Here is a 23986-nt window from a genome sequence, read left to right as displayed (position 1 = left end):
TGTAGACATCTACTACAACTAGAACTGACTTTATCCTAAATCTAAACTCTAATCAGAATGCTAAAATCAGGATTTCATTTTAACCTCGCCTTTATCCTCATTTAAATTTCATACAATGTTTAATCTTAATTTAACCCATTAAGGCCTGATCATTATCTTTGCCTTAGTAATTTGATATGGCTGGAAAAACAAGTACATTCTAATACAACATCCTCAATTCAGTTCAATTTTTTTATATTAATTGATTTTTTTTATATTGATGATTGTATATATTGTAATGATTTACAATAAAAGCCAATGGTTTAAGGTCTCAAATGGTTTTTATTTATAGTATTTACAAAATGACCTTGACCAGCTGCTTAGCAGGTTAAGGTAATTTGACAATTAAATCTTGATTTTTGGATTCATTTTACTTTTAGGACTAAGTTTAAATTTGGGATGAGGGCAGTTATTGTTGGTTGAAGGTTAAGTTTACAACAAGCTCTAGATTAGTGTTGGATCCATACATGTGGTTTAGGATTAGGTTTATAGGAAACTCAGTCTCAGGTTGTCTATCGTCATTTCTCTTCATCTCTCCTCACAGAGGTCGAAGAGCAGCGAGGCGTCCTCTAAACAAAGAGCCAGAACTTTCTTTAGACTGGGGTTAAAGTCATTTTCAATTAAGATTTAAGTTGGACTCATCCTTGCATGAGTCTGACAGTGAGGTTATGGGATGAACGGAAGGTCGTCTTAATGTTTATTTTGTTCGACTGTTTCCCCAGTTGTCACACTAGAGAAAAATCTCCAGTCGCTGGGAACATCTAGAGACACAGCAGAGCTACGACAGAGCCTGTGAGTGAACACACACACACTCACACACAGTCCACACACACACACACACACGCACACACACACCCATCTCTAATCACCACGTGTAAGTGGGTTATGGGTTAAAATAATGTTAGTTTGGGTCCTTCATACTTTATTATCCTTAAAACAGTCTTTCCTCTACTGATGCACACACACACACACACACACGCACACGCACACACACACGCACACACGCACACACACGCACACACACACGCACACACACGGTGCACAGCAGTGTTCTTGCAGGAGTACAGATATATGTTAAATATTACATATAAATATTATATCACACACAGTCTACACACTCATACAGTCTACACACACACACACAGTCTACACACATACACACAGTCTACACACTCTCACACACACACACACACACACACACACACACACACGCACACACACGGTGCACAGCAGTGTTCTTGCAGGAGTACAGATATATGTTAAATATTACATATAAATATTATATCACACACAGTCTACACACTCACACACAGTCTACACACATACACACAGTCTACACACACACACACACACACACACAGTCTACACACACACACACACAGTCTACACACACAGTCTACACACTCATACAGTCTACACACACAGTCTACACACTCATACAGTCTACACACACACACACACACGCACACAGTCTATACACACACACACAGTCTATACACACACACACAAACACAGTCTACACACACACAGTCTATACACACACACACACACACACACACACACAGTCTACACACACACACAGTCTACACACTCATACAGTATACACATACATACACAGTCTACATACTCACACACAGTCTACACACACGCAGACAGTCTACACACACACACACACACAGTCTACACACACACACACAGTCTACACACTCGCTCGCCCAGCTCAGAGCAAGTGTTACATTTATCTCTGCTTCCCAGAAAAGTGCTTATTTTCTCTTTGTTTCATGGCCCTCTTTCATATTGATTATTCTTTTTTAGTTGAGCTGCCAGCAATTACCAGATTCAACGCTGATGACAAAGTGGCCAATCTAAGATGATTGCATCTGTTTAAAATGCATTACATCCCACTGTGTTGGCTGGCATGTCATCAATTCTATTGAACATTTTTTATGATCGCCTTGGAAACTTACTGACAATGCTTGGCTGCTTTTATTTTTAACTTCCCATTTTCCTTCAGCAGTATTGATGCTGGATGCAAACAACACATCCAAGTGCCTCCGACTGATGCAAATTACACCCATGCTTTGTGTTATTCAGCAGCTTCAGTGTTTAGAAAGATTGTTCCAGAAAACAGTCAGGAGAGTTTCGGCTCTCCAAGAAATGTAATGGTGACTTTTAGAGCTCATTAACTAGAGGCTTTTGTTTTGATCAGTAGTCTTATCCTGTTGCCAGTGACTTTAACACATTTTTATCACATTCAACACACACATCCCAAAATGACAACGATTAACCACAACATTATTCTAATATGGCGTACGCTGATTCCACGGCTTCTCTACCTCTGCGAGAATAAAATTCCAGGGGCAAAAACATACAGTGACTTTTAAAAAGATTTTAGCACTCAAAAAAAGTAACAGTCTTTTGTACCGTAGAGCATTTTGGGGACAAAGAGAAGCACGGTGCAGATTGAAAGAGCCAACCTCGAGCGTCATTGATGAGGGTCTACTGACTGAACTGTCGTTTCCTTTGTATTTCTATTGACTAAGCTCTTGTTTTCCATGAGACTGTCTATTGACTGGAATAAAGTGAGTACCTGTACAGTTGGCATGACAGTGGGTAACAGTCCTTCAAGAAAATTTGCACTAAGTGGTGACTACACTGTGTATGAGCAGCTTCAGTTACACGATACTTGAAGAAGTGAAGAGGGGGCAGACGCTGCTTCTGGAGCTAGTTCTTACTTCATTATCATAGTCTGCAAGTGAGTCAGTCAGAGCCGGAGGCGTTGTGTCTGTACATACGTCCGTCTCATTCCCGTGAACGTGATATCTCAGTAACAACTAGAGGGAATTTCTTCAAATTTGCCACAAACATTCACTTGGACTCGAGGATGACCTGATAGCGCCCCGGTGGCTCAGCGGGTAGAGCGCGTACCACAATGCTTAGTCCTAACAACGGCGGCCCAGGTTGGAATAAGACCCGCGGCCCCTTTGCTGCATGTCACCCCCCTTCTCTCTGAAGATGACGTGACATAATCAGGAGGTCCAGAGTAGCTGCTAAATGGACAATATGCTGAGATTGTTCTGAATCTTTGAACCTCAGCTTTTATCAGTTATCTGTGCTGATGAGCCAACCCGGACAGTGTTGTACGCATCCCACCGTCAGTCTCCTAACGTGCAGAAAGTGAATGGGACTTTTACATTCAGAACACGTCTCCACTTACCTCAAAACTAATAGGCCTTCAGATAATATATACTGCACCTTATCAAAGTGAATTAATCAACCTTCTGCACTGTGGCACTGTTATGTTGCCTTATGGGTGAGAGGGTATAGGTTTAGTTTCAGAAGTGAATGGGGCTGACCAACAGTCGATCAGTGTATACATTTATAACAACCTTGCAATTAACAATACACTGGCCTGTAATTTTCCTTTCCTTCCATGATTAACATTTCTTAACCAGCTCCTATTAGCCTTTAGCTGTTTTTTTTCACCTCACTGAGCATCTGTGTTGTATTATTGGAGTAATCTTGGCTGGCCGTCCACTTCCAGGCAGAGTAGCCACAGAGCTAAATCATCTCCATTTATAAAACGTTTGACTGACTGTGGACCTGAGGCGGAGTGGGAATAAAATTCAGCCTGGGACTTACGACCCTGACTGGCCCACCAAAAGCCATGTGGAGACACCATCACATGCAGCCCATGTCACACTTTATATTTACAGTGGCAAGAGAAAGTAAGTGAAGCCTTTGGAATTGTGTCCATTTATGTATTAATTTGTCCTAAAATCTGGTCAGACCTTCATCCAAAGTACAATTATTATTAGTTATTATTAGTAGCAGTAGTAATTATAACTATTTTAACTAATAAACACACGCATCATTGTTGTTGTTGTCCATATTCAAAACATGATCCAAACATTCAAGGTGGAGACTGTAAAGTCTGGGAACCCCACGACTAATGGCATCAACACAAGCTAACTGCAATCAGGAGTTAACAGACCTGGAGTCAGTCGGTGAAACCAGATTAGAGGTGCAGGTTAGAGCAATGCCTCACACTACAGATCTCAGAAAACTTGTGATCAAGAAGAGTTGATGAGCTCGAAGCTGAAGGGGTTACAGAGTTTAGATCTTCATCAGTCCACAGTCAGACAGTCAACAGATGGAGATGATTCAGTGACGTGGCCTCTCTCCATGAGAGTGGACGTCCAGCTGAGACCAACAGCTCATCAGGAACAAAGAAGCTCAGAGTGACAGCTGAAGGCTGAAAGGAATCATTGGAGGGGGTTCACATCTCAGCTCATGAGTCCATCACACACACATCATGGAGCATGGAGTCCTGTTGCCATGGACACCACAGGGGAAGCTGCTGCATCACTGACCTGAAATTTGACTCTTCCACAACACTACTGGACTGATGAGACTGAGGTTGAACTGTTTGAAGAACTTCAGCTCTATGTGTGGTGAGAACAGGTCTCTGAGACCAACATGGAAACATCCTCCCACAGGTGGAGCAGGGTGGAGGGAGAATCTGGGTCTTTGCTGCCTCTGGCCCTGGACAGCTCCACGTCAATGTAATATATCACAGACTTTGAATATTTAAATTAGTTTATTCAAAACTCTGATGAAACCAGACCAGAAAACAAAAGCTATACAACATCCTGCTGAACAACCTCAGACAGGCTTCCTGTTGTCTTCTGCCTACTGTTTGTGCTGTAAAACCTGACGGGGTTCATACTGGACTTACTGGGAGCTGTTGTCCTGACCTGCTCTGCTCCTCCTGTCTGTTGTCTGCAGTTACAGCCAGACCTTTCTGGTTTTTAACATCATTATTCATGTGAGTCAGTGACAGTCCACTGCTGCCTCCATGTGTAAAGCATGGTAAAGATACCAGCACATGAGCAGTAAGTGTGTGGGTGGAGCTAATCAACAAGTCTTGATTATAAGTCTTATGATATCTTTTTTTTTGTGAGGCGTGGTTTAAGTAGCTCTAATGCACACCACCAATTATGTTTCATTGACTGGACTCGTTTGCTAACTGCTAACTCCAATTGGCTGTTGCTGATATCAGTGGCCTGGGGCTTCACATCTACGAGTCCCCCAACCTAAGAGACCGTGTGTGTCGCTTGTTCCTATCGGACAAGATCCACAGCAGACCATCGGTTCACAAAGGAAACACATAACAGATTCCTGCTTGAGAGTCATGTGTTTTCTGGACCCACCTCTCCTCCTAACATGAACATTAGAGACTTTAAGCAGCAACGGTTGAAAGGACGACTACGGCGTGATGTGATGACATAGATTCTGTGTCGACACTTCCTGCTGTTGCAGCTCAGCTGTCTACTACAGGAGAAAGACTAACTCCTTTGTTAACAAAAAGGCCCAAATGCACAAACTGTTGTTAACCTCCAGCCTCCCTCTCCTGCCCACAACCTGTGGCGCTGTGTGTTGATGAAACCATGACGCTGTCCGTGGTGCTGAAGTAACAAACTCCTCATTGATATTAAATTGTCTCTAAAGCAAATATCAAGAGCTCTCAGCTCATTTTAAGAGACAGATCGTAGCGATGTTCAGAGACCTCGGTTTCCTGAAGTGAAGAAACTGTTGTCAGAGTTAAATTTTGCTTATTGATCTTTGATTTCCATCACTACGGCAACGTGTTGGAATGTATACGGGCGCTGTCGACATCACTTCAGCTGCCTCTTCTTAAAATCTTTTATGTCTCTCTATGATGTCATCTAAGTTCCTCCTTTGCTCCAATCATAATTACTATGACTGCTAGAGGACGGCTAACAATGAAACATAACTTGGATCATGATTTGTGTGTTATTAATTCGAATAGATTACATTTGTTTATGAACTTAAGTGAAGATGTGGTCATATTTTAAATCAAGGAATAAAATATATCAGGCTTTGAGACACACAGTTGTTAGTACACTGATTGTTAGTTTGGGTCTTTTGATCTGACAACAAGACAAATGAAGAATATCTCCGGTCTTATCCTGAATATCCCCCCAAGCTCCACTAATCCAATAGCTTGGTGTTGGTCACAGTGTGGATGGTTAAGGTTTGGAATACCATCGTGGTTGTGGATAAAATGTGAAGATTCATCTGAAGGAGGATTGACAGTATATGGAACCTTAGAGGAAGTGATGCCTGATCGACTAATCGTCCCCAGTGCACTTACTGCTGGGTTTTTCACTTGAGCCCATCATTGTGTTTTTTTTGTAGATGAGCCTCATATTAATGTATGTTAGATTTGAATTCATTCATGAATTCACTAAATGCTAAATTTTCAGGGGGCAGTGGTTGGGGGTCTAAAACTATTTTGAAAATATCATCTAGTGAAAAACACACTGTTGACCCCCACCCTTCTAAACACCCCCTGACACACTCCTACACATCATTAACTGCTGCACCATATGAAGGACTACAGCTATCTGATGTCCATCCTGTCACACTGAACAAGGCCACATACATGCATATGCTGCACTAATCTCACACACAGCAGAACGTCACACACATGTTCCCCTGCAAGAAGCAACACTCTTGAGTTTGTGAAATAAAAGGAAGTCTTTTTTGTGCCTGTGGTGGAAATGGTAACTCGCCATCTGCACGCCTGGCCTCAGGCAAAAAAACTCAAGTCTCACAGTTAATAGAATTTGACCCACCCCTGTAATCGTGGAAATGCACACGGCAAAAAGTCTAAGTGGATTAATGGCTGGCACCCTCTGAGTGTCATTGTCTTTGTTAGCGCATTAGACATTCACTGGTGTTCTGGCTGTAACATGCCAGAGGACACGGGGCTGTGTTTGGAGGAGAGCGCCCCCAGCTGACTGACAGAGTGCCTGCAGACACACAAGCTTACAGTGCATCACAAAACCTTTAATTACTCACAGCAAAAAGGAAGGAGCTGCAGTTTCACAGGAGAGAGAAACATAAATGCTGAGGCGAACATGCAGAGTCTGAAAATGAGAGAGACGCATTACAAGAATTTCTATTTTCAAACCTTCACATCAGTGGACAGTAATGAAGCAGATGTACTCAAATACTTTACCTTGTGAAAATCACACTGTAGATCCCCACCCATTCAGACACCCACTGACACCCTCCTACACTCTCTTCCCCTACATCATTAACTGCAATAACATATGGAGGACTATAGCTCTCTGATCTCCATCCAGTCACACTGAACAGGTCCACCTCCATATGCATGGACAAGACATTAATATTTCCATTGTCTGCTACTTTGCACTTCTACTGCACTATTTATCCAAGAAATAATATTTTTTTTTACTTTACTTTGAAACTGATTGCTGAAGTTATTTTGTAGAGTAATATTTTTCACACACAGCAAATACAATAATTAGAATAATGTGATATTTCTCTCAATTCAAAAACAATTGTTACTTATTCTTTCTATTTTTTCAAAACTTTCACAATAAAGTTCTTGAACAAGAAAAGTTTGAAGAAATTTCTTCTATCTTTGAAGTTAGTACAAGGTATTATATCCAGGAAACATCAGTGACACTTAAAAAATACACACAATAAACAAAATACTTGTGTGTTCATTATTTACGTATTTTGTTGACCTAAATGCTTATGCAATTGCCATTTTTTATGTATTTGGTAATTACATAAGAAAATAAAGAGATAACCAGTTGGGTTACATTTTTTAGACTGATTCATTTATTCCTTTTTGACAAGTTATTATATATCTGTCAGTACTTATGATCATGTCATATTGGAGTTTTATTGTGTTGTATTCTTGTAAATTGTGTTTGTGGGAAGGATGTGTGGGAGTGTTAAATTATGAACAGACTACATTCGCATTTTGACAAGGCTCTATTGATCCGTAAAAACTCTGGACTGCTTTATCATGTCAGTGATGAATCCCAGTCTTAATCCTGAATGTGTAGCCCATTAGCTATTATTTATTTCACTGTGTTTCTTTTGATGAGGAATAAAATGTTGTCATCAGACAGATGAAAGTTCTAGTAAACAAACTTAGACTATGATTACTTTGTTGTGTGTTGCCAGAAACATCAGCTAATTTCCCATCCCCATTAAAAACACAAAGCTGATGAGGTGTGAAGTTTGTTATTCACAAAACCAGCATGTTAAAGAAGCCAGTGTTTATTTAAGAAAAATGTATCATTGTGTTGTGCACCGACAGGAGCAGGTTGGTTGTTAGGGATAATTTATAACTCTCAAAAGGTTATCATAAATTATTAGATTATCATTATTAATAATAATTAGTAAAGCGGAGCACCAACCTGGTATCATGGACCTAAAACCAAGCTGTGGGGCCAGTCTCAATTTACGGGGTGCAAACCCGGTCCTTGGCTGTATGCTGGCGCCCTAACCCTAACCCTGTTTCCAGTTACCTCCTGTCTCAGTCTGCCACAGGCGAGATGAGTGCTGTCAGGAAAAGAAAAAAATATAATGTCAGTTATTTGTATAAGTTTCAAAGAACTGAGGGAATGCAGCTGACATTTCAAGGATTTCTAAGGGTAGATGGGTATTAGCAGCAAGCTTCATCCCATCATTGTTTGAGTAGAGTAACTACAGTAAGAAGACACGGGCCGGTGTTTGTGAGCGCTGAACTCGGCCATGAAGTCCGGAGCCTTGCCTGGAGCCTGAGGAGGAGGAGGATGTCGAGCAAACCGTCCCGACGACAGAGCAAGCCCAACCGTGTGTGTGGACCGGGAACAGTATGAAGATATGTTGAGGCAAATCAAGTCACTGAGGCATCAGGTCCAAACTTTTCATCTTCAAAACTCATTTGTACTACAAAGGTTTGCTTCAAAACCAGAAGACATCAGATTTTACACCATGTAAGAAAGCTAAAAGTATTGATCAAGGCAGCAACATCCAAAATAGTAAGAGTCTCTAGAGCAAGGAAAAGCTATGCCACCAGCATGACAACGGAAAGCCCACCTACAAGTCCCACTGCACCTTCAAGGCCATGGTGGGTATGTCCCCTCGAGGAGCCCTGACTTTTGTGTCTGCATTTTTTGAGGGTTCCATTAGTGACAAAGAGGTGTTTTGTCAGTCAGGGATTACATCACTCTTAACTGCTGACATGGCCATCATGGTTGATAAGGGATTCTTGGTGGATGACCCGGCCTGCCTTCCTCTCCAAGACGACCCAGATGCTGGAGGTAGATGTTCTGAAGATGCAGTCCATTGCCCGTTTAAAGGTCCACATGGAGAGGATGATCAGAAGAGTTAAAGAGAATAAACTCTTTGATACCACTATCCCTCTCCTAGTCTCAGGTAGTATAAATCAAATATTCACAGTTGCATGTCTCCTCTCAAATGATCAAAATGGACCTCTGGTCAAGAAATGGAGATATGGAATTAGAAATTGTAGCTATATCTACCTCTTCTTGATTAGAGTAACTTCACATGAACTACGTTTTACTGTGTTCAACATAAACTGATTTTAATGACCTGAAAACTACCTTTTTTAATTGTCTTTGATTTGTTTTATTTAGTTGAACCTTCAAGATCTCATGAAACATAAAAAAGACAAATTGTATCGAATAACCAATCACAATCATGGTCATACAATAATTCAGTTACACTTGTCATTTTTGAAGGGGCAGTTCACTCAAAATTCATTAACATTTTTGCCCCTAACAGTGCTATGTATACATCCAGATTATTTTGGTGTGATTTGCCTAGTATGAGATATCTACTGTATGTCCCAACACAATGGAGCTGAATGGCACTCTGCCTGTGGAGAGATTATATATATCTCAAACTAAGCAAATCACTTCAAAATAATCTGGATAAATAGATGAACTCTGGGTAAGGGGGCGTTTTATTCTCCAGTTACAGTCAGATTTAGGGTTAACTTGATTGAAAAAGAGATCAGGAGTCTCTCAGCCAGTTGACACTTTTAATATGTTAACTTGGTGGGACGGCAGTGTAATTACCAGTAAAGAAAACATGCATAACATATTTACACACAAAGTATTTGTCTTGGTATCATCCCATTTTGTGACATTACAGGCATTTCTGCATGTAGACATTGAAGTAAAACCTGTCTACTTTCTCTCTGATCACCTCCAACACATCACTGTGTCTGTATATTCTTTGAATTACTTTGTCTTCTTCAGTTGAGACAACGGAATCATACCAGTTCATTCCAGTTATTAGCATCTGCCCCTGTACTTGCCTGTAGTAAGTGTGTGTTTGTTTTTGCTCCAATTTGCCTGACTTTATTTGGAGATACGGGGAGTCGACATACCTCTTAACATTCAGGCATTTCATCTCAATCAGACCAAACTGACATGGCTCTGAAGGGTCATAGATTAACCCATCAGGAGACGCCCCCCAACCAAGGAGCATCAAGATGGATTACAAATCCACAGGGGTAGTGTTTAACGCTCTTCATCGGGCAATACTCCCAGATAGTATGTGCCTCTATTTCGAGCCCCCACTTCATAGCTGCCGTCTGATGAGTCCCATGCAGTATCCGGTCAGCCAGACCTTCTTCAGACCCCACTCTAACCCGACAGATTTCCCTAAAACGTGAAGCAGTCAGTCTAGACCTCCTTAATTGATGCCATTCAGTACATGAGCTTTGTGCTCTGTTAGCACATTCAAATTTGTGCACCATATCCCTGGTGACCTCAAGTTTCTTACAGTGTAGCTGTTGTAGTTCACTCCGTATAAACACACAACAGTCTGTAATTCTGAAGAGGCAGAGTTGGAGATGGTGGAACATCATGGAGGTCTCTCTTTGCTTTGTTGCTGGTTGTTGGGAGAACAATGGACTTCCAGCTTGAACCTTGCCAAGGACAGAGTCAACCAGAGGAATTTCTCAGCTGATGCCAATGCTGCAGGTCATTGGCGCATCAATAAATCCTTATTGACCTCTGCCACCTGAATGACGGAAAGATCAGGCAGATCCCCACTGAGGACTTTGCAGAATGTGCTCCTGTGTGGGGCATGACATTTATAAGCGGCATACAGCAACACATATTTTCATTCAAATATTCATGTAGCATATTGTAATAAACATACAATATTTTGTTTTCTACCTTACACCTTCTGTTGCTCTACATTTTGATTTAGCAGTCATTTTATTTACAGGGCCTGGCTTTATACACTTTCAAGTTAAGCAGGATATAGTTTAGAAAATATTGCCAAGAGGTGTTTAAATTACTATATGTAAAATGCAACATGGATAACATGCCCTTTCTTCTTGACTAGCCAAAGCTCTGGACTTGTGCCATTGCTGTTCTCCCTCGGTGCAGCTTAGCACAGGGTGGACTGCTGGCACCTTGGAGTAATGTGCTGACTGGAATAGTAGAGCCACGCAGTGGTTACATAGAACTGCTCCAGCTACACGTGCAGCTGTGACGCATCAGCTCCACAGGACTGGAGTCTTTCAGCACCGCCTGCAAAAACAAAAAATCATTGCAAATACGTATTTATCTTGATTGATTTATTGTTTAATCATTCCCTTAAGGATGCAATCTTGATTTTTTAAATATTGTTTATTTCTAATAATATTCTATAATCACATACCAAATGTTATGTGCTTATATGTTCTATAATATATCAGTAGTACAGAAGAGTGGAGCGGGCCCGTCTTTATCACCTGCATGATGTCACAGGGGATTCTGTGTTTTGTCCAGTTAGAGAGAGTTTGAATTCAAACCAGACTCCACTCGTAGGTCAGATTGGTTGGGGGTTTTGGCACTGGTTTCTTAACAGCTGCAAAACCCTGGCTCAGGCTTCTAGGGCTATATGTAGGCCCCTCTTTTGTTTTGACTTCAGTTTAACGCCTGTTATGATTTTTACTGTCTTTTATTAATTGATGACCAACCTATTTTTAATATAGATTTATTATAGATTCCTTTATTCCACTAAACTCCTTGGCATATCTCATTTTATTTATTACTTACTTATTTTTTATGCCTTCATATCACTGTATGTTTTTAGTATGTGTGTAAGGCCAGCAGTTCAAACAAATTGCCCCTGGTGGAATTAGTAAAGTTGTCTGAATCTGAATCCCAACAATTGAGTGAAACTATTAACACTAAAATGCTATGAAAAAAAAACCTAATTAGATATTTAAATGTTATTTCCATATAGTGATTTGATAATAATTTAACAAGTTTGTGTAGCGACAGGTTAAACAAACTTTGATCATAATGCTAATTACTGAGATCTAGAGGTGTTGGTAGGTGTGGTAATAAACTTTGGTCAGAGCCAGGCTAGCTCTTCCACTGCTTACAGACTTTATGCTAATCTAGGCTAAACTCGCTTGTATTGTAAATACTTTGTTATTTAACGTATGTTTGTCTTGTGTGCAGTTTTAATCTCACTTTACCTTACCTGCCTGTCCAACCTTATTTCACATAACCTTATTTTACCTTACTTTACCTTACCTTACTCCATGTTACCCTACTCTACCTCATTTTACCTGACTTTATGTTACCTTACCTCGTTTTACGTTACCGTACCTTATATATTACGCTACCTTACATTATGTTATCTTGTTACCTCACCTTACGTTACCTTACTTTACATGACCTTACCCTACTTTAAGTCACCTTATCTTACTTTACCTTAACTCAGTGGTTCTCAAACTTTTTCTGTCATTCCCCCCTTTGGAGGAAGAAAAAATTTTCATTCCCTTCCACCCCAACAAAATTGTTACAAAATAGGCCATGTTTAACTTTATTGACTTATCAAAATCATGAACATTCCTTTTGTTGGGCTTTTTCAAAACTAGAAAAAAATGAAATAAAATGTGCATTCACTTTGCAAGAACAATAATTTTCAGTTTCAGAGTGTTCAGACAAAAAAGACAAACGGGTCTCTCTTCATCTCCGGCCACATTCACTGTGAACCCAAGAGCAAGATAGGCTTCGTCATATTTTCTTGAATTGGCTTTTTGTCGATTCCCGTCAGCTGAGCACGTTGTATTGCTGGTCTCAGAAGCGTCGCTTGTTTTTCTTTTCATCCCTGTCAAATATCTCTCCATTCTGAAAACCAACAGACCTGAATGCAGCTGCTATGAAAGGCAGGTGAAAGCGCGTTTTTTATGGTTCCACCGTGAAAAACATTCAGACGTCCAAACATTAGTTCCCCCCCTTTTCCCCCTGGGTGACTCGCGCCCCCCCTGGGTGACTCGCGCCCCCCCTGGGATGCCTCCGCGTCCCCCCAGGGGGGCGCGCCACACACTTTGAGAATCTCTGCCTTAAATTAACTCAACTTTATGTTACCTTACCAACTCAAGCTCTATACCTGAAGAACATACATAAAACTGAGCTTGATCTTCTTTTTAAACACATTTCCCTAAAGTAAGTTTCCATAACTCAAGTATTCTAATATATTCATCAAATTATTTTGTAACTTACCTGACTTAGTTAAGGCACAGTTATAATAAACATGAAACAGTTGTTCACTTAGATAATCATGTCAGATTATCATTGAATGAAATCATGTAAATACTGAATGAAACCTGTAATCATCAATGCACAGGTACCATCTTGCGTTTTTAATGCCATGGCAACCTGTTGCAGTAGCTCCCATTAACATAGTTGTGTTTTCTACTTCCTCTGCTTCTTTAATTCTTTACCTTTAAGTACTCTTAATTGACTGGCCTTTTGTGCCCTACTATGGATTTTGTCTGGCTGAAAGCTGAAAGGACTTGGTTTTGGTTTTCCTTGGCAGCTGGGTAGCCATACCAACGGGAAATGGAGGTATTGTTTTCCTTTGCAGTCAGCTGATCGTGGTCTCCAAACCCACTCTGTTGGGAATGAGGCCACAAATTCCTGAGGTTGCAGGGCTGGTAACAAGTGGTGAGTAAGGAGAAAGTATAAACGCTTTCTTTATTTTGTCGTTAAGGAAAGGTTATGTGAGGTCCCTGGTGAAATGGACAAGCTTGGTGTGCTGACTAAGACTCAAGGGGAATATCAAGGAAGCAGTATTATGTGCTTTACTGGGACACGGCTGCAGGATCATATTCCAGACTCCCGACTCCAACGGGCCAACAGAGACTGCAGGCAGAGCAGTATGAAGAGAGGAGGAGGGATTGCAGCGCTTGTGAACAACAGATCCTCTAATCCCGGACATGTTACTGTGAAGCAGCATCTTTCTATCCCGGTCATTGGACGACTAGCTGTGAGTCTGCATCCATATTATCTGCGGAGGGAGTTCACATGTGCCATTGTTGTTGCTGTTTAGGCCTCAGCTGCTGCTAACGTAGTGTGTGATGTCATAGCGTTTCACCTCTCATCCAAGAGGCGTCTTCAGTCCATTCAATAGTTACATGGACCTGTCTCACCCTCTCATTCAATAGCTGATTCTGCACCTTCTCAACGATCATTTCAGCTCTGTGGCCTTTCAGACTTGGGCTGTTTGCTATGAGACTTTGAACCATAGGTGGTTTCTGTAGTCCGATTTCAATTTTGTTTGCTGTAGTTTTATACTGTACTCCCATACTATTCTGAAGATGTCTACATCAACATGCGTGGTAAGAGATCTGGGAAGATTCTCATTCATTCAGGTAATGGTCATCTAAGAAGAGTTGAGTTGAAGGTAGCTGCACATTGTTGGTGTTCATTGGCTATCATAAATTAAGAAAAATATTAATGTTAATATTATTAATATTAATTAATCATTTTAAAATTAATTAAAGTCCTCGGGGACACCAGCCTAAAAAGGAAAGAATAGCCAATAATAATTCAGTCTCAAATTATTACTATTAATCTGGCACTCTTATAAATAATTAGCTTAATATCTATAACTAAATTACGATATCAACAGTAAGTTAAAGTTGAAGGATTATAGAGCTACTGAGTAGAGGTTGGCAATACTCACACTGACATCAGCTCCATGACAGACTGGAGTACATAGACTTCCTCAGCAGTCATCCTCGGTGCTGCTCCAGCTCTCTGCAGTGAAGGAACTATTTCTTGTAATGTTTAAAACAAATGTCTAGGTGAGATAGTTACTTCAGTGTGAATCGGTTTTACAAAACTTTTAGCACACACACACACAAACACACACACACACACACACACACACACACACACACGTCTAAAGTAAAACCCTACTGCGGATACATCTTACCAGCCTGGGACAGGTAAACAAGGTGTACGGGGCCTGTGTGTGGTGGTGCTGAAAAATATAAAGGCAAATCTCCCTCAAAAAACCCCCCAACATATTATTTACTCCAGTAGAGCGTTGTTTTGTGATAACTGCTCTGTGCTTTGGCACACTGGCTTTGAAATGAAAACATGACTGAAGTGTATTTTCCCTCTTTAATTTGAGGGTGTTTACATCCACAAACAAACAGAGACTGTAGCTTTAGGTTGTACTTGTAGTTAAGATCATCTTTAGTCATTGTTTCTAATATTTGGGTCCGAATCTCTTCACCCACTGACTGTCTGAAGTCTATGATCCACAGTGATACATTATATATACATCTATCTCCCCTGGTGATGTTCGGCCAGCTAGGCCCCAACTGCAAACTGAGCTTTGACCCTCAGACTTATTTTCAGTGAGTGACTCACCTGCTCAGCTGGACTGGGCTGGTGACTGACTGCTAGTCAAGAACATCCCACTGCTTGTCAATAAAAACTCTGGCTTTATTAGCTCTATGTAAAACTGTCATCTTCCTGCACTGTGTCCTAAAATGAGCAGAATATGTAAAGTAGGCTGCAGTTGCATCACTGTTCTCCCAGCGTGAACGTGAATCCAAATAAACAGCTTTAAAATCAGTCAGCGTTTCATTTTAAATCAAATATGTTAGACTCCAGAGCCAAGTGATTAAAATGGGTCAGTATCTCTGGGCTACCCAGTTGCAGTCATGAGCAGCATCTGAAGTCCTTGTTGTTGACATCGACCTTCAACATGGGTGAGTTTATCATCAGCTTAACCATGGATGACCCACAACTATCAAACAGAGGCTCAGGACATTTCTTTAGTCTAAATACTCACACACATAACTTTAGTATTGAACACAAAACGCTCAACAGAATTAAAACACATGTCGAAATGAACCTGGCTAATACAGGTGTGATTTAAATGACTGGGTTTAACTAACATTTTCCATAAATTTAAACATAACACACAGCCTTATATTAGGGAAACCCCACTGACAATAAACAAGAAGCGTTATGATGCAGCTGTTTGTTAGCCAACTACAACAATTAGTTAGCTATAAGTTAGACTCTGTGGAACTCAGCATACATCCTCTGCTTCATTTCAACATACAGTAGTTTCATCTCCAAAGCATTCCACAGCTTAGTGGAATGTAGATTGTATTAGTCTTGGTTGATATCCCAAAATTAATATCTCAATACAATCCAATCCAAATATCACAATATCCAATATTACCGGTGAGAATGGGTTATAATATAATTATATTATTGTAAAAAAAAAACACCTAAAACATTTCAATGTACAGTCAGCAAAACAGCGAAATGAGGGTCGGACTCGACAGCAGGCCAGCAAAAAACTAATATTAAATTTTCAATTCTCAGTATTATGAAAACTATCGCAATGTTGTGATATTCCATGTTATTGAATATCGGTCAAAGCCTAGATTCTATCTTTATTTTTTCACAGTGATGTGATTGTGAAAGTGGTCCAGGTAAAACCACTAAATAGACATTTTCCAACATTCGAAGATGAATCTCGCATCTCGCCATCCATTGATTCCCTTCTGATTATGCATTGAAAACACACATGCGCCTTGATGACATAAGGTTTCATTGAATATTGTCATTTGATTTCATTCTGTATATTCAGTTGCAGAGTTAGTAAATGGTGTGAAGTACTGCGAATACACCACAACAGTTAAGGCAATCCCTAGAAAGCTGTGAAATTAACATCCATCACAAACTCAGGCGGGAACATGCAGGGAACAGGTAGAAATGTCACTGGCCTTCTATTCAGACTCAGATTATGACTGTGTGGATGCACCTCTCCACCTCGTACCTCCTCCACTCTTACACAACAAGCCGGCAGCGCTCTGCCTCTCAAACCCACGTTAATGCACCGCTCTCATACGACCATGTGTACGTGTGAACCAACAGTAGGTGTATGTTCTGTTGGAGATACACATTTAAATGTCAGATGGACTGTGAAACTGCAGCTCTCTCTCTGTGTGTGTGTGTGAGTGAGTGAGTGTGTGTTCATGTGGGTATAATTTTACAGTGTTGGCGATGGGGAGAATTGAACTCTCATGTCGTTCTCACTGGAAGTCTCTTTAGATAAGCACCTGAAATACATCTCTATAAATGTAAATGTAAAAATGTCAAGTGTGTTTTGGGAAGAGTTGCTGTGCAAACGTGTGTTTAGCGTGTCGGGTATTTTGAAACTTTTTTCGTGCCGTTAAAGGAACCCTGTTGGAGTTGTATTGTAAACGAGTGAGGTTCACAGTGTTTCTCACCCTAATGTAATAACGCCTGACAAACATGTTGAACACGTTTCCTTCTTCAAAAAACCTTTGGAAAGCTTTTTTTCCAACCTGTTCAGTTATGTTCATTCTTCATTCACTAAGCTTGAAGATTCATTTACCCAGAGTTTTAAACTGCACCACACGGTCTATATGCAGTGAAGTATGGACCGTCAATCTCGTGACAACATGTGAGGAGCAATACCACTTATTTCCTTTAAGATTCAACACCAAACCCAGGCTAGTTTCACTGATACCGATACAATACCAACACTTTGTATAAAATACACTAAGAAGAGAGGAATCAACAGAAAACTGAAATAAAAAATGCCAGTAATGAAATAAATAAATAATCATAATAAATGAGGCAATACCTACATTTTGAAATAATATGCAAAATCAGATGAGACTGTATCAGTGAAGATCACTGGTTGCTCAAAGTCAGGATTGTTGCCTGTGTGTTATTTGAAATGTTTTGTGTCGTAATATGATATATATTATGTGAATAATATATATATAATATTTCATTGAGGTGATTTCAGGGACACAAATTTCACTCCAAGAGGAATTAAAAGTTGTGGCATTGATCTCTATATAGCTATTTATTGTAGCATTTCTTTATTTATTTCATCACCTACTTCCTAACTATATTAATTTAAGTAGCTGGCATATTTATTTATATCAATTTGAATGAAACAGCTTTCTGTGGTTTTTACAATGTGAGGATCTCCAGTGTTAAAATACACATTTACTTCAAATGATTGAGTTTAGATATTGATCTTTTAAAATGAGAATTGATCCTAGAACAGAAACGTTTGGGATTGGAAGTATTGATATTTCAATGTATGACAACAACTGTAGTATATCGGGGGAGATGTTATCCCCTGTCTGTGTACAGAGATGAGTCTCTAGTGCCATCGGTGAACGTTCACCTTGATCTTTCTCAAACTGTCCACTGACTCCTGGAGGATGACCTATGACCTTAGATAAGAACCCAAGTCAAACGTCAAATGGTTTGAAAAAAAAATGTAGAAAACATGATGGAAATAGAACATTTGTCTTTGTTTCATTTGAGGACTGTTTCTTTGTCTGCAGCTGTTTTACATCTGTCTGGTGAAGTGGAAGGATCACTGGGGTCACATTCTCCAAGTCCTGCGCTTTCATCAACACAGAAACTTTTACACCTCAGTCAACTGTAAACATCCTTTTGAAATATTTCCACGTCTTTCTCCAAATTTCCAGCACTTCCACTCAGACTGTTCCACAGACAGTGTCTTTTGTCCAAATGAGAAATGTAAACAAGTGGACGGCCTTATATTAAAGCTACATTTTCTTATAACCTTCCATAAGACACAGTAATTTAAGTGAGACTGAAAGGAGAGCTTGGACATAAATCATCATTTTGAAAAATCACTGACAGGTGTAGTGTTGCGTACCTTACACATCTATCAGAGGCAAAACAGTGCATCATGGGATTTTCAGCAAAAAACTTTGTTCCTTCCATTGTGGGAGTTTCGGACGATGCTATAGTGTTTATGTTTCTTACCACGAATCCAGACGCTCAAAAATAATGTGGAAAGTACATGAGGTAAACTAGGTAGTACCCCCCCCCCCCACATGTTGTTCATCTTCCTCCTCTAACAATCACTGAGCATTCACTAATCATGATACATTCAAATATAGTCTGTAACCATTCATTAAAATGAAAGATTTTTAATGATGTTTATAACTTAAAGAGAAATAGATTTACACGCTTTAATGTTCTGAAAAGACATTTTTCTTCTTCTGTACATCTTTTACTGTCATCTATTCACCATCTGTCTGAAACGCTCTGTTCCCTCTGATGCTGACCAATGAGAGCCCAGTGTGCTCTCATTGGCCAGCTTGCCGGCAACTACCATGGTAACGATACGTTTCGCACGACTTGTGAAAACAAACGGTTGTGGCGGCTTCGGTTCTATTTATTATTTTCATTTATCAACAAGCGTACCCCTCCGGTGGGGTGTGTGTGTGTGTGTGTGTGTGTGTGTGTGTGTATTCATCACTTGGAATATTTTAATGGAAACCCTGTTGATGGTGGGATTGATTGTTGACTGTGTGGACACTTCTGGACTAAAGGAATATAAATAATGGAGGAACAGTGGACAGGTGGGGGAGTCTCCACTGCTTCACCTGCTGTTTTATGATGTCGGAAAATCTGAATGAACTTAACGTTAGTGGGCGTAGTTACTGAAAAAGGAACTCAGTGGTTAAACTGTAGATAATTTATCCGAGCTAACGAGGTACAACATGTCATCACTGACAAACGTTTAAGCATTTATATCTTTGCTGCTGCTGCTTCTTACAAACATGATCAGGTGGTAAAGTGGTTAATGTCACAAATCCACGATAACAATGCAGACCGACAGCCTGAGTGTGAAGTGTGAATTACATTAAGTGTGAATTACAGAAATAACCGTTGTGGAAATGAAGCGTCTAACTGTGTGCGGGTTCTGAAGCAGTCCTCCATGTGCAGGCTCACACTGTAATGTTTGGAGCAGTGGAAAACCGTGGAAAAATGAAGCAGATTTCCACAGGCAGTTTAGAACATGTTATCTTTTCTCCATGGCTACAAAACTAAAAAAACTCTTCATTATAAGTTGTTGTGTGGGGGCATGCCAAGCTTCCAGGGGGGGGTGTCCAGCTTGCAGGTGGACAGTACAAAGAGAAGCATTGATGTCAGTAGGACCAGGAAGTAATGTCTGGACCCGCAACGAGGCGTTTCATACAAAGGAGAAAATTGGGTTTTTACCCTGAGAGAGTTTCTCCCTTTGGTGTAGATTATGATCCTTGTGACTCTGGAGATCAATTACGTGCTCACAAACCTGTATAACTCACTGTAAGTAAGGAAAAACTCCGAAAAGCATAATAGGTCCCCTTTAAGACCAAATGGCTTCACCACCCGTCGCCAAGGTCATGAGTTAGGTGTTGTCCAATCTTTAGAGAGGTGTTCATGCAACTTTATAGATACAATAATCATATAAAAATTTTTTTTAACTGTGCCTGTTCCTGGTGGGAAGCTTAGTTTCAGCTAAAAGCATGAAAATAAGAAGTGTTGAGGTTTCAGGAGCTGCACTGATCCTCTCCACGAACGGTAGAATTCCCTCTGTGACGTCAGAGCTGAGGCGGCGGTGTCTGACAATTGTTGTAACTTTCCAAAACTGACAATACAACATTCACAGATACTCGCTCACATGCTGCAATTGGCTGGAACTTTTCGTGTCAATAGCCAAGTGCAACACTACGAATGGCTTCCAGGAGAATGTCTCAAAATGTCTGCCAGTATCCCCGTGTTTAAAGAAGACGGGGCAACAGCCTCGTATATGGCAGAGCAGAATTGTGCTGAATGTGTTAGAGGGATATTACAGTCAGTGTGCGGTAAATTTGGAATGAGTTACACTGTTCGCGTTAAGGCTGTATCTGACTCGGTCCAATTGATTTTGGCCGTTCAGTACGAAGATTCGAGCACTCGTAAAGTTGGCGTCTCCGCACTGCGGCGTGTCTTTCCTGCCAGGCTGCTGACAGCTTTGTCAGCCGCTATTAACGCGGTATAACACCGACGGTTTCCATTTTAGCTGTGCTGAACTTGAGGCAAACCCCTGACACTGGAGATGAGAGTATCAGAACGGCCAATAGAAATGAGCCGTTTGGCACCAAATCATTTTGGACGAACAGCCGATAGGAAAAGTCCATCACTCTGCCAGATGACCAACTGTGTCCAGCTTTTCACTTTACCTTTCTGTGCGACCGATAGGAAAAACTCTGAGCACAATCGCCTTTAAACACATCGTACGAATTTGACTGATCCCCACACAACCAGACCAACACACTGTCGAGCAGTCTGTCTATGAAACACACAGAGATGAAAGTAACATCAACCCCCAGTAATAACCCAACACAGTGTTGGCTGCAGTGATCAAGAAGTGTAAGTGGTGCTAAAACACACCTGAGAGCTGAACCTGTGTGGACAGTGACGGAGGGCCGAGGCAGCTGATAGTCATCACATATTACAGGAGTATTTAGGACTTGAGCCAGTGCTGAGTTTTACAAATGTTCTGCATTGTCATGTGAGCCAGTGAGAGGTCAGCAGTGTGTGTGAAGCAGCTTCACTTTGGTGTTTAATCCTTATCAGAGCCCAGTATAAGCTCTGCTCTCTCTTGTAAAGTCCTGAAACTATGATTGCAGTCAGAGAATAGTCCACCCCCCCCCCCCCCACCACCACCACCATGCCACCCCCCACCACCACCGTCACTGTGTCTCCCTCGCACCACACTCCCTCCATGCTTCACACCTCCCCTTGCAGCCAGCTGCTCCCAGACTCCTCCAGTCCTCCTCCACCAGGGCCAGGAGAAACACACAACAGAGGTGACTGATTGAAATTCACAGTGTGAGCAATTCCAATCTTTTGCATGCTGTTTCTGGCCGCCTGGCTCTCGAGCTTGTTGTGGGAGAGGAGTGTGAGTAGCAGATGTATCACTGTGCAGTGATATTGCAGAGGTCCACTCAGAGGTCCTCGGTAGTGGGCGAGCTCTGATTGTTTGGTAACAGCGTGTCAGTGGTGGGCGGAGCTTCCACTGACTCACGGATGATCCATCAGAGCTCGTCAGCTCAGATTGCATTTTTAGCTGATGGGCTGCAAGTTTGATAGGATTCCCTTTGCCCCCCCCCCACATTCATTTCAAAGAGACAAACATGAAACAATGCCCGTAGGATATTTTATTATTAGCAATAAACTTCAATAAAAATATGGAGTTATTTTGTGCCATTCATGCAAGTAGTCATGTGAGTCAGTCAGAGAAGGACTCTGATGCTGGGCAGGATAAACAGTGAACTTTAATAACTGAAGGGACACTATCACTATCCTGATTTGTTAACATGAGGAAACGCAGCTTCATCGTGTTTTTGAACGAGGCCAGTCCAGTGACACAGCTGAGGTGAAAACAGCTGAATCTGGCTTTTGGCAGGATGCAGTACAACCTCCTCCAGTAAACCTCCAGAGGCCAGTAGATTCATTCCTGGCAGATTATTTTCTAACTTTAACACTGTATTTCTGCTGTTTATGTTGTGATGATTGTCACGTAAGATAAAATTATTACCACAAAGACACCGTTCCAGAGTTATAAGATCCCGTCTTGTGGTGTTATTTACTGTCGTGCTCTGTTGTAGCAGCACAATGGGAAGGTGCTATTCCACCACTTACTTACTTATTACCTGGTTTTACTTGGAGACAGTAAAGCGCCAAGACACCTACATACTTTTAACAACACAACAAAATAAATAAACAGTGTCTTACAAAAATAGACATGCATACCTTCTCAGGAGAAAGGCCGGTGACAGAGGAAGTACAGCTCGCATGAGTGCAGCAAGTACAACTTTTTCAAAATAAACCTATAACGGCACTTCCTGCTACACCAAAAAAAATCTCCTGTTTATGAAACAGTGAGCAGCCCTATATAAAATACTAATACTACTATACTACTAACTCTCATACCTATTATTTTATGAACACAATAACACATTTTTATGAACATAAGAAAAAATTATCTCGGAAATAGTGTCGTACCAACTACAGCCCAACTACATATACACTACAAATGGGGGGAAAAGGATAATATTACAGAAGCCCTGAAAGGCAAGTGAGTTTTTTTTTTTTTTTTCATCTGTGAACAAAAAATTCTGTTTTCACAGATGGAAATCTAACAAACTCCACTTACAGAAAAATCACTTGCCTCTCAGGGCTTCTGTATGAGACAGCAAGATAGCAAACTAGCAAAAACATATATACGGCGCAGGATATAAACAAGCCCAGGTCTAAACCTTGTACATGTCTGGATCTTGATTTTATAACTTTTATAACCAAACACATAAATGAGAGACAAAGACTGGTCTGTGAGTTCAGCTGGATTTACTGTCACATGATCAGAGACAAAGTCAGAAGAGACAGACTGTCTTTCTTTTTTTAAGTTATTTTTCAGGCTTTTGCCTTTATTAGAGTAGAGAGAGGGAGAGATAGAGAGAGGGAGAGAGAGAGGGAGAGGGAGAGAGAGAGGATGACACGCTGCAAAGGGATACGGGCCGGACTCAAACCTGTCTAAATGTCACATGCTTCACCAGGTGAATCACCAGGTGAATCACCAGACAGACTATCTTTCTTATTTAGTCTCACACACAGAGCACAGCCTCCGTCTGGATCCACTATAGTTTAGTCTTTTTTTACTTAACTTAACTCTTTATGTCTAACTCCCTCTGTTTGATACGTAGAGTTGGTCATAGTCGTTAGTACGAATGCTCGTTAGTTATGACTTTTCTCTCTCTCTCTCTCTCTCTCTCCCTCTCTCCTGCTCTCTCTGCTCAGTGCGTCTTATGTTTAGTTATTCCTCTGCCTCCTTTAATAATAATGATACATGGAATCAAAGTAGTTTATTTGCTGTAATGGAGGCGAGGCTCAGTGTATTGGAAGCACTCCTCCTCTCAGTCAGTCAG

General features: G+C 40.8%; 1 protein-coding gene across 4 annotated transcripts in view; it reads left to right on the top strand.

The window, feature by feature from the left end:
• tsnare1 (T-SNARE Domain Containing 1) overlaps positions 1-23986 on the top strand; it is a 179824-nt gene that overhangs the window by 60713 nt on the left and 95125 nt on the right. For all 4 annotated transcript variants that reach the window (XM_056381151.1, XM_056381152.1, XM_056381150.1 and 1 more), the window contains one exon: positions 762-831. In XM_056381151.1, coding sequence (XP_056237126.1) covers positions 762-831 — 70 coding nt within the window. The remainder of the gene's footprint in view (positions 1-761; positions 832-23986) is intronic.

This window comes from Seriola aureovittata, chromosome 7 (assembly GCF_021018895.1).
Source record: "Seriola aureovittata isolate HTS-2021-v1 ecotype China chromosome 7, ASM2101889v1, whole genome shotgun sequence".
Classification (NCBI taxonomy): Eukaryota; Metazoa; Chordata; class Actinopteri; order Carangiformes; family Carangidae; genus Seriola; species Seriola aureovittata.
This window is presented reverse-complemented; position numbering and strand designations above follow the sequence as displayed.